Source organism: Trypanosoma cruzi, genomic scaffold, assembly GCF_000209065.1.
Source record: "Trypanosoma cruzi strain CL Brener 1047053517125 genomic scaffold, whole genome shotgun sequence".
Taxonomy (NCBI): Eukaryota; Euglenozoa; class Kinetoplastea; order Trypanosomatida; family Trypanosomatidae; genus Trypanosoma; species Trypanosoma cruzi.
In genome coordinates this window covers 58462-70613 of record NW_001849410.1, presented here as the reverse complement: position 1 = coordinate 70613, position 12152 = coordinate 58462, and the positions used below count along the sequence as shown (strand labels likewise).

Sequence of the window (12152 nt, the reverse complement as noted above, 5' to 3'; positions counted from 1 at the left end):
GTGTTGGACTGTGGCGCGTGCACTGTGGACGCCGTGTGCTTCCCTGCGAGGACGAGCAGCATCAGCGGCTGTGAGTGCGTGTGTGCTGCTGGCGGCTACGGTGACACGTGTCTGCCAGCTGCTGTTCCGGACGGCCTTGGACCGTTACCGCTCCCCGATGCGAGGGACACGGAGGTCCGCTGCGTGCACGGTGGCAGCATCAGCTCCGTGGACTATCCTGATCCCGGTGTGCGTGGTCTGTGCTTCGTCAACGTGACCTTTACCGCCGCGATTGTGCTGGACCTGTCGTATTTTGACGCGCCACAGCAGACACTCAACATCACGCTGTTACATTGCGTCCTCGTGGGCCTATCGATCAAGGGGAGTGGTGCGCGCGTGCACGTGAGCGTGGTCTCCTCGATGATGGATTCCGGAGTGTTGGTGTTTCAGGGTGATTTTGGCGTGAGCTCCCAAATACTGGTGGTTGGCAGTACGATTGTGACGATGTCGGGCCATGCCATTTTATTTGTGAAGTTTACTCTCAGTGCGAATATGACGCTGCTGCTGCTCGACAACTACATCGAGGGGAGCTGGTACGCAATTTATTTCTCCGCTGCTGTTGTTGTTGATGGTGGCGGGATTATTTTGAAAGGAAATACGCTGAGCGCAACGAAGGATGATGACGGTGTGGAATCATCTGTTTACGTTTACGCTGTTGATGTGAGGAACGGCGGCTTCATTGACGTGGAGAACAACACGATGAGCGCGGTCAATGGCGTTATTCTTTTTGGGGATAACACCGTGAGCTCCGCGGGGCTGCTGCGAGTGGCGGACTGCACCTTCGTTGGCGGGACGGAAACTTTTGATCCCGCGCTGTTGCATTTGTCTGGCTCGGTGACCCTCGAGGGAGGTGCGCAGTGGCGTGTGGAGGGCAACAGCGTGGGTGCAGCCTCAGTATTATCTATTCTGTATCCCCAGTACAAAATTCAGCTGTCGGGCAGCGGCACCACCGTGGTGCTTTCACACAACCGTCAGGTGGGCGGAAACACTGTCTTTGCCATGCTTCTTCCATGGAGCACTATCTTGACGTCACCCGCGCGGTTTGTGGTTGGATGCAACCTGCAGGACGATGAGGAGGTGTCGTACGACGGCGTGTTTCCGGAGGACGTGGTGCTTTTCAGGTGTGGCACGTGCAACGACGACGCGGCGTGCTACATGCCCGGGACGGAGTCGGTGGACCGCGGCTCGTGCTCGTGCAGCTGCAAGGACGGATGGCATGGCGCGTCGTGTCTTCCCCTCGAGGTGCCCGACACGGTTGTGCCGCCCGTAGCGGAGAGAGCCGTGGACGGCGACACGAGCTGCGTGGTGAACCAGACGCTGACGGACCTCACGATTAACATGTGGAAGACGCACCACTGCTACGTGGGTGTGACATTCAGCGGCGTGGGTGCCGTGTTGACGTTCTTCTTCAACAGTATGCCGCTGCATCTTCCCATCAACATCACGCTCACCGGGTGCACATTCCTTGACGGAGCCGCGCTGCAGTTTGTTGGGGGTGCTGGGGCGACCGAGTCATCCGGCATCCTGATCCGCGTGAGCCAGACGGTATTGCGGTCCTCCGCCGTTGCTTTTTTACGTGCTCTTCCGCTGCACTGCGACATCGCCGTCACGGAGGTTGATGCGGTGCAATCCTTCGAGTTTGAATTATCGGGTACTGTGAACAACATGTGGAGCGTGTTTTTGCTGGGAAACGTTGTGTTGAGAGCGTCGACGCTGTTGGTCAGCAACGTCAAGGCGTATGCAACTAGGCGTGATGCACTTGGCTTTTCCTCGATCGGGACGCTGACGCTGGTGGGTGGCAGCTCGCTGTACTTGCGGTACTGCAGCTTTGAGGGCTACAAATACCTGTTCTACGTGCACAGTCTCAGTGTGAGTGACAACTCCGTTTTTGCGCTGCTCAACAATACGATGTTATTCGGAGTAAGCCTGCTGTATCAGCACCAAGGATTCAGCGTGTCGGATCACAGCGTGTTGCGCGTGGTGGGGAACAGCGGCTCAGCTCGCTACGCCATCTGTAACGATGAATTGTGGAATGTTCAGCGGTCAAGCTGGCTGGATTGGCGCGACAACGACGTGGAAGTGGGTGCGATGTTCTACGACACTGAGTCCGCATTTGTGAGCATTGACGACAGCAGTGCGGTAACGTTGACGGGCTGCAAGATGGGCTCGACGGGGTTGTCGGTATCCTTGCTGAAGCGGGCTGACGCCGGCTACCGGTTCGTTGCTGGGTGTCTGACGGTCGCGGGACGGAAGGTGACGACGGCGGCAGAACTGGCGCTCCACGGCATCACCAACGTGACGACGGTTGCGGTGTGCGGTGAGTGCACGAAGGACGGCGACTGCTTCGCTCCGCTGACGACGGAGGTCGTTGACTGCAAGTGCCAGTGCGCTGCTGGAGGGCACGGCGATGTGTGTGCCCCTGCGCCTGTGCCTGCTGGCCCGCCACCGCCGTCGCCGCCACTGCCGCCCACACCGCCGCCACCGCTGGTTGGTGAGTGCATCAGCGACATGGTGTACCCCGAGGTTGCGCAGTCTGTGGGCGACGGGCTGTCGTGGCTGTGCTACCGCAACGTGACGTTCAGCGGGGGCGGCATGAGCCTGACGGTGCTGGTTGGGGCGATGACGGGCGACGTGGTGAAAATAACGTTCGATGGATGCACGTGGAGGGACGGCGCCGTGCTGTTGCTGTTGGGCAACGCGCACGCCACTGTGGGGTCGCTGCACATCGTCGTCACTGGCAGCACCTTTAGTGACGCGCTGCTCAGTCCGGAGGGTGGGTTTCCACCGCACACGAACATTACGATCAGCGGGAACCGCTTTACTGTCACGAGGCTGATTCCTCGGTCGGGATTGGACATATGGATCCCGTCGTGCGTTGCGATGAATGGAATGGTGATCGCCAATGACTCCGCGGTGGTGCTCAGTGGCAATGTGTTTCAGACCGTGACGGCATCGTCAATCGCAATTTACGTTGTCAGATCTGCGCTGAGGGTGTCTTGGCACTCCGTGTTTGCGGTGGTGGGCAACACGCTTCATATGGACGGCGGTGGCAGTACGCTGATAAATATTGAGGGTTTTAGCCAGTCCTTGTCGCTGAGTGTACTGAACAACTCTGCCGTGGTGGTCCGGGGCAATCTTGTGACGAGACCCGTGAGGTACTTTTTATTACTAATTTTGGCATTACGTGTGGAGTCTCGGTCAGCGGTTGTGTTTCAGGGCAACGAGATGCAGAGAAGCTCGGTTGTTTTTTTTTCAAGCCACTCTTCATACATCTACTACAACTCCTGGCTGCAGTTGAGCGGCAACCTCTGCCGTGAATCCCCATCGGAAGCGTTTGCTTCCCTTTATCCCAAAGTGAATCTCCGCGACTCCACGGTGTTTGTTTCCGGCAACCGATTCATGTCCAGCACGGGCACGCCGACAGTTGTGCGGATATCCACAGGGTCCCGCGATATCACAAACGGAGCGATTGTGGCTGCGTGCAACAGTGTGAACGGCGAGGAGAGAGTGAAATACAGCATCCCGTCCGTGTACAATGCCAATATCCTGAGCTGCAGCGACCCATGCATCCTTGCGGCGTCGTGCTTCCCCGCGTACACGACGACGGCCTCGAGTGATGGCTGCGCCTGCAATTGCGCTGAGGGCGGTCACGGCGATGCGTGCCTGCCCGTTGCTGTCCCCGAGCCGCCGAGCACTGACGGCGCCGACTTGTGCGTGCGTGACGTGCGTGTGGATGTGGAGGTGAACGCCGGTCTCGGGACGTCGGTAGCGTGCTACGTTGGTGTGACCTTTGCGGCGGATGTCGTGGTGGACGTGGAGTCGATGTCAGGGAGCGTGCGCAACGTGACGCTGGCGAACTGCACGTTTTTGGGCGGAGCGAGCCTGTACGTTGTTGGGTGGCGTTCCGACCCGCCTGCTGGACAGCGCGCCGATGTGTTGATCAGCGGGCTTGAGTCGCGCTCTGGCGGCGGCGTGGTGGTGGCGAACCTATTTCCGCCGGGCTCGCGCGTCACTGTGGTGGACTCGGTGCTGATCGCGGAGAAGCGTGTTGCGTATCGCGACGCTTACGGCCTTGGCGACGCGTCCGCGTGCCTCGTGGTGCACAGCGTGAATCTGACTGGGAGCGTGCTGACCATTGCGCGCACGCATGTGGCGGCGGTGTTCCGCGACGCTGTTGGCGTGTTGGTGGTTGGCAGCGTGGCGCTGTCGTCGCGCGGAGCGCTGTACGTGGACGGGCTGTCGGTGCAGACGGCGCTGGGGCTGTGCGTGTCTGTGGAGGGCGGTGTTGCGGCCAGCGGTGGCTCCGTGGTGGCGTTTGTTGACAGCGATTTCCTGCTGTGCAAGCACGCGGTGTCTGTGCGCGGGGCTGTGAGCGTGTCGGGCTCCGCAGTGGCGCTTGTGCGGGGCGAATTCTTGTCGACGGAGGACCACGCGGTGACGTTTTATTCGACGGTGAGGCTGGATGGTGGGTCGATGCTGCTGGCGAAGGGCAACGTGCACGACGGCGTCTCGAGGGAGATGCTCTACGCGGCTGACACCGTGACCGCTGCTGGGAGCACGCTGAGCTTTGTGCGCAACCGAGCGCTGCTGCCGCGGATGCTGTCGGCGAGCCTGTCGCTCTCGGCTGGGGCGCATTTGAGGGTGGCGTGCAACGACGCTGGTGGGCGTGTCCTGTCGACGGCGGAGGAGTACGCAGCGGCTGGTTTTGGCGACGCTGGGAGCATCGACGTTGCTGGATGCGACGCCTGCGACAGGGTCACGCACTGCTACGCGCCCGGGACGGCGTCTGCGAGCATGATGAACGGTGTTTGCGTGTGCGATTGCGGCAGCGGCGGGTACGGCGAGGCGTGCGTGCCTGTGGGTGCTCCCGTGCTGCCGCCCGCTGTGGGCACCGCGTCGAGTGTGTTTGTCCGCGAGGGCGTGACGGTGCAGTCGGTGTTCGTTGTGCCTGCCGGCGCGAGCGAGGTGACGCTGCGCCATGTTGTGCTGGACGGCGTGAGTCCGGTGCTCTACGTACCGTGGATGGCGCGGGACGGCGTGCGGATCGTTGTGCAGAAAGTATCGCTGCTGAACGGCGCCGTGCTGTGCGTGATGGGCGGTGGAGCGTTGCGCGGTGCGGGGGCGGCGGGGAGCGACGAGGGCGGGCCGGTGGAGCTGTCCGTGTGCGATGTGGAGGCGCTGAACGGTGCGCTTGTGCTGACCGGCACGTTTCCTGCGGGGTCTGTGCTGACGGTGGCGGACTCCCTGCTGGTTGCCGCGAGGCCGACGCCGCTTGTGTATCTTCCCGGCTCGCAGTCCTCGCCGTACGCACCGGTGCTGGTGCTGTCGGGCCTGCGGCTCGTGCGGTCCGTGCTGGTTGTGTCCGGCGTTGCCCTCGTGACCGTGGTGACTGGTGGGCGGACGGTGGTGGTGGACGGTGCCGGACTGGAGCTTGTCGGTGGCGGCGTTGCGCTGGACGCGGCTGTGCTCGGTGGCGAATATGCGTTGTACGCGAGTGCGCGCGTGGTTGCCTCGGGGGGCGCTGTGCTGCGCGTGTCGGGGAGCCAGGTGTACGCCGCGCATGGGTTGGTGTTTGGCAGCGGGGTGGAGGCCAACGCGTCTGCCGTCGTAGTGAATGACAACGCCGGTGTGCTGACCGATGGCGCGCTGCTGGAGCTGCGGGGGTCGGCGTCGTTCGTGTCCGGGTCGTGGCTTTCGGTGCGCGGCAACAGCATCAGTGGCAGGCTCCTGTCGCTGCCGTCGTACCCGCGCAGTGCGGACCTCGTGCAGAGCACGCTGACGCTCCACGGGAACGCCGGCAGTGGGCCCGTCGTGATGGACGGCACCGTTGCGCTTGGGGGTGCCGGCCGAAATTTCGTCGTAGGGTGCCTGACGCTCAACGGGCAGGCGCTGCAGCCGATGGACTACAGGTCTGCCGGCATCATCGGGGAATTTCGTCCCGTGGCGTGTGGCGTGTGCGATGCCGACGTGCGCTGCTTTGCAGTTGCGACGAGGGCGATGTCTGCGTCGTGCGGCTGCCGCTGTGCTGAGGGCGGGTACGGGCGCGACTGCCTGCCAGTGTACCTGCCGCACGTGGACGGGTGCAACCGCACGCCCGGCATGCCGCTGCTGAGCCACACGGCGACGCTGACGGAGACGCGCAGCCCGACACCGACATGGACGCTGGGCCTGAGCACGACGCACTACAGTCCGACGCCGTACGGGCCGACGGAGGCGCTGCAGGTGACGGAGACGATGGCGCTGCCGCCCACGCGGACCCCCACAGCGTCGGTGAGCGGCACGCTGTGGTGGAGCGACGTGGCGTGCCCGACGCTTGCCGTGACGACGACGGCGGCTGGTGGGAGCCTGACGCAGAACGACATTCGCGGCGGTGGGAGCGTCGTCCCGACGCGGCTGATGGTGGCGCTGCCGCCGCCGTTTCGATGGGCAAGCGACCCGCAGCTCGGCACGCACCTGAGCTTCGTGCCGGTGTCGACGGCACAGCCGCGCGGGTTTGGCGGTCCGTGGGGAGCGATGCTGAGCAACGCGACGTGGATGCGCAACGCGACGAATCCGTCCACCGTCCTGGAGCTGGCTGTGCCCATGCACCGCGGTTACTTCATTGATGCCGACGAGACGATAGTCATTCGGTGCGACGCTGTGGCGGTGTTTGGCGGCTGCAAGGGTGTGCTGCTTGGGTCCTTCACGATCAGGTCGAACACGCTGCCCGCTGCTGCCAACGCCCTCTCGGCGATCACCGGCGTTGTTGCGGGTGCGGCGGCTGTTGCCGTGGTGGTGACCGGCGGGCTCGGCTCCGTCCTGGAGATGCAGGCGCTCGGCGTGTTTGCGAGGATGCCATGCGCCTCGGCGCAGGAGCGTGCGAGCACCGTTGCGCTGCCGTACTTCCTGTCAGTGTTCGCTGCCCTTAACCCGCTGTGGATGGTGGTGGGCAACGCGCTGCTGGCCGCAGTGTTCGGGTGCGTGCACTGCGGTGTGACGGCCGCCTTCCAGCGGTGGCGCGGCGTGGACGCGGCGAGTGCGTGGGCGGCGATGCGCTTCCCGAGCCTGACGTACGTCGTGGCGCACGCGATGCACCTTGGTATTTTCTTCGGCTCCGTGCTCGCACTGGCGATGCCCGGCGCCCGCGGGCATCACCGCGTGGTTGGTGTCGTTGGCGTGCTGTACGGTGTGGCGTTTCCTGCTGGCGTGTGCTACTTGATTGCCCGCCACGTGGGAGCGAGCTTCACGAGGTACTGGCAGTTTTCGAGGAAGCCGCTGCACGAGCGCCTGCTGTACCCCGTCGGGTATTGGCACCCCGCGGCGCAGCAGCGGATGTACGGCGGACTGCTGACGAACATGAGGGGCAGCCACGTGTGCTGGTGCGTGTTCCAGCTGTCGGTGCTGTGTGTGGTGGGCCTGATTGCGGCTGTGCACCCGCCCGTGGGAGGCTGCCACGTCCAGTACTTCTGCATGGCGGCTGTGCTGGTTGCGGGTGCGGGCGTGGTTGCCTTCACGAACATGATGCGCTCGTCCTTCCTGACGGTGATGCACACGGCGAGCTTTCTGCTGCTTACGGCGCAGTGCGTGGTGAGCGCGGCCAACCATCTTGCGCCGAGCGACGGCAAAGCGAGGGCGTACGCGGCTATCGTGCTGCTGCTGACGACTGTGCTGCTTGCGGTCACTGTGTACAGCGTCGTTGTGTGGTACGCGGAGGACCGCCACTGGCAGGAGCTGCGCGAGCCGCGGCGTGGTGGGCTGGAGGCGCTGCTGCGAGATGACGAGGAGAGCGACGAGGACGCGCAGAAGCCGCACGAAATGACGTCATCATCTTACGCCTCAGGCACCACCGGCGCGTCGTCGTACCGGCCACCCGCACCGCCGTTGCAGCCCATGGCTGGTGACACCCGCTCAGACGCGCTGAGCCCGCTGGACCGTGCATCCAGTGCGAGCCGTATGATCGATTACGCTGCCATGTGACGTGTAACACGCGGAATTAGTAAGCATGCGATGTTTGTTGAGAGTCCACGGCTGTGCTGCGCCCCACAGCCAGCCATCGTTAACAGCACCGATAGTGTTGTTGATTGTTGTTACTATCGATTTGTTTCTTTTTTGAGCGGGTGCTTCCAGGAGTTTTTCCCGTTCCACGCTGATTGTGTGGAAGGGGATTGAGTTGTCGCTCTTGTTACTCCTGATGTCATTTTGTACCGGACTGTAATTTCATGGAGTTGCGTGCGAGGAACTCAACGCTCATTTTGTGCAATGGAGGAAGGATACGGTGAACCGCCTAGCGGAATTAATGAATTGCAGCTCTGCCTTATCGTGGGTTTACATGCAGGGGGCATAAACTTTTGCAGGAGCAAAGCGGCGACAGAGTAGGAGCAGGGCTCCAGGCATCCAGGAACGCCTTCGAGCGGGATTATGTATTGAGGCGCGACGTATTGCTGTGATTTCGGGCTGCCCTGGCGTGGCGAGTGCACGGGGTGATCGATGTCTTATTAGCGGTGAAAGTGACGGACCAAGCCCTCCCAGTCACGTTCCACACTTGTCCTCGAGCGCACCGCCGCCAAGGCCGGATCCCTCATGTGTGCACGTGGAACGTGGGAGCCTTGGATGACGCGGCATTGGGATTTGTTGCCCGCTACAGCCCGCACGTTTTGTGTGTGCAGGAGGTGTGGCGGCCACTTCCGGCTATTAGTACATCCCTTCACGGCGCGGCCTTTGATTTATTTGGCACACCGCATTCCACAGGCAAGGGATATGGTCGTGGATTGGCCACGCTGGTACGAGGAAGCCTCCACGAGGAATTCCTTCTTTTCCCAATTTCTTCCGGTCGTGCGTAATTCATGCACCACAGCAGACACAGAGGGATGTGGCGTTAGCATGGGGAGTACGATATTTACCGGGACTTTTTCCACGGCAGCGTGCGCCCATGCACCTACTCGTCGAACCGTGGAGGCACGCGAACACATGTCGACGGTTCTGGATCACCTGGTGACTCACATCGTGGACGTACCATTTTTTATTGCCCGCAGCGCCGAGGAGCGCGCACACGGATGCAGCTTGTCCTTGGCCACTGCGAGGTGTCCCGGAGCGAAGCTTGTGATACGAAATCCGAGAAGGCGTCTGATCTCTCGCAGCTCACAGACACATGGACCACCGGCGTCGTCGCATTGGCCGAACGTATTAATCGTGCCCGACAGCTCAAGCCAGAGGCTCGCCGCTCCGCCGTAAGAGGCGACTGGGAACTGACGCGCACGGACGCCACCCTCACTCGTGGGGTAGAGGCCGCACTGGACCGCCTCCGCAGCGGAGTTTCCCACACAATACGGATGGCTGCTACGACCACTGCAACTCGCCATCCCACGCACATGCTGTTGGCGCGGCGCGGATGCCGCACAGCAGGCACGCAAAGGACTTAGTACGGAAACGCCTCCTCCTCCCGCTGGACCCACCCCACCACGATCCGACGGCCGGCAGACTGCCCGGTGTGCGGCAAGCACTGCAGCTGCTTCATTAGTGTCGTGACGCACATGGCTGACGCCCAGGGCATGACGCGCCCCAAGGAGCTGCGGGAATTCAACTTTCCCGGTGAGTCGGAACCGCCAGAAATCCCACCGGAACCAACACCCGCCACTTGAGCGGGGACGAGAGCGAGAGACGGCACGCCGATCGCACCTCCGCTGCAGACCGCACGGCCCAGGCCGAAGCCACTCTCATGCAGTTTCCGCACGGCGTCGTAGGACAAGCAATCCGAAACCGTAATTCATCTTCGGCACTTCCACAAGCAAGAGTTCCCCCGACAAATAGGGGGCGCTGCCAGGAATATAACGCTCTGACGGCATGCACCGCGCTCGAATGCATTTACTGTGCGAATTGAGGGCTCAAGCAAAAGCGGGACCACTGTCCCGCATACGAGCACACGAACGCTCCAGAACAGAGCCACAGTCGGCACCGAAGAGGGAAGCACTTTGTAAACGCTTTTAATGTGACGGGCAGGCGGGCAATGCCGGGGGTTGACCACTCACACACGGCACAAACACCCGAAAGCAAGAAATTCGTGACACTAAAAATGGGGATTAAATAACCACGCTCTGCAAGGCTTGAACCTCCGCATGAAGAACATCCAACCTACACAAAAACCCCGTCTCTGCACAGGAGAATGCCACCGAGAAAGAGTGCAGCATGCGCCTAAAATGGCACGCACACATGCGTTGATGGACGTCACGCTGTCGCCGATGTCACGAAGGCAGAGGGCTCAGGCCGCCGAGAAGGCGCACGTTGCCCGGTGACGACATCCCGATGGGATCCCCACCAGTTTGGTTTTGCCGTTTAGCGTGCGGGTGTCAGTGCCACAGCAGTGACTGACTGACCCACTACCGCACGGCACGCCACGGGCATCGACCGGACGTTGTGAAAACCGGCCGACCGGAACTGTGCGGAGAGGCAGGTCAGCATTTACTCCGCTGCTCGGCTCTGCAGGCACCCAGAAAAAAGCATGGAGTGGACATTGGAGAGGTGAGGAAGCCGCGCTTCACAGAAATATTGGTGTGCTTCCATTTTGAGGCGGAAGGTCTCTGCCCCAGCAGTATCTCCGCGCGGCGGGAAGACACGAGGCCCCTTGCAGATGCGGCAGGTCGTATTTGCTCCTGGCAGGCTGCCCTCTTCTCCCTTTTCTCATTTATAGCGTCCATTTTTGGTTGGTTCTGTGATATGTTGTTTTATTGATTCTTGGCGACAACGGATTATCGAGCCACCGCGCTATCCCCGGGGCGGGTGCGTAGCGGTGGTGTGTGCTTTACGGCCTCCGCTGCGGCTCCCCCTTCGGGTGCCGGGCTCTCTTTCACATCTCCGATCGTTGGGCGGACGTGCTCTGCGATGGTGGCTGGCGTGTGGGCCTTCGTATTTATTTGAGAAGACACGAGGGATAGTAGCAATATATATATCAACAGCGCTGAATAGATATTAATACCGATATTTACATGTCTATCTACATACATACGCAGCTTATAAAATAGCAATTCAATAAACCAAGAAACCAAGAAATCTGTCAAATTTTAGGGGAGCGAAGGGATATATCCATATCTATACAGATGCATCAATGAATATGAATAAAGTATCGTTTTGATACTCATGCCCATATCGATATATCTACACATTGATCAATGCTTATTTTCTTATTTATACCCCTCCATATAATGTTTTCACCGTTCCTTCTTATTTGTGGCATTTTGCTTCCGCTATATTACGTATTCTTCTCCCGTGAGTTTATTCTTGCTTTTTTAGAGAGAATAGGCGTTCCGTCCCACAGACAAGGTTTCATATGCACTGAAGCATCCCATCGGACAAAAGTCGCAAGGGGTTTGCGAGACCCATCCCAATTGACTGATGGTTGCTATCTTCTTTGATCTTCTGAGGAGCTGCGACGTGTGAGTGCGTTGCCTCTGACGCTCAACACAATGGCAACTTTCAACGAGCAGTTTGCAGGTTCATTGTGCAGTTTTCTTGAGGTGTAGTCCACATCCGTATTTTGGGAGTGAATGCACGGCGTACCTGTGTAGGACGCTGAGGGCGGCGTCAGCGAGGCATGGGATAACATGTACTCCGGAACAAGTGTCTGGCGTTGGCCAGAGGAGGTCTTGTGTCAACGGCATCACTGATTGATGGCCATTGATTTTGGGCTTTGATCTTCGGTGCTTTAAGGACTGGAACGGCGCCGGCTGAACAGGTGCCACTCGTCATCTGATCTCTCCTGGATGTGGTTTAAAAGACGATGCGGGCGCATGCAGAGGTGGGAAAGGAAGTTGGACATTATGTGGACATGCACGTGGACTTGTCAGATGGTCACAATATCCCTCAACAAGTGTGGAGCCCCCGACTTGATGATTCGACCGTCCTGATAAAACTGCCTGGGGTGGAGGTGAGTGCGCTGACTTCCGTTTCACCTAATTTTTCTTCATCTGACAGGCTGCGCGGCTGACGTGGAGGGACACCATGCGCACCTGTTTCCGGCGGGTGCGATGCCGTTTCCCACATATGAGGACGATTTCCCTGATGATGCACTCTGTCATCCTCACTTTTTTTATTTGACGACACGGCGCAACGCGGGGTTGGTGCTGAGCGACGAAAGCCTTTTG

General features: G+C 60.4%; 1 protein-coding gene across 1 annotated transcript, besides 2 other annotated features; it reads left to right on the top strand.

Moving 5' to 3' along the window:
• Tc00.1047053511453.10 (dispersed gene family protein 1 (DGF-1), putative) lies at positions 1-7995 on the top strand (the record flags this gene model as incomplete). Its single annotated transcript, XM_801992.1, has 1 exon — positions 1-7995. A coding segment is annotated over one exon (7995 nt), but the record flags the coding sequence as incomplete, so codon positions are not given.
• Positions 1-12152: a sequence feature (areas not merged during assembly with more than two copies in the genome that could not be assigned to a particular haplotype).
• Positions 2479-2526: a microsatellite.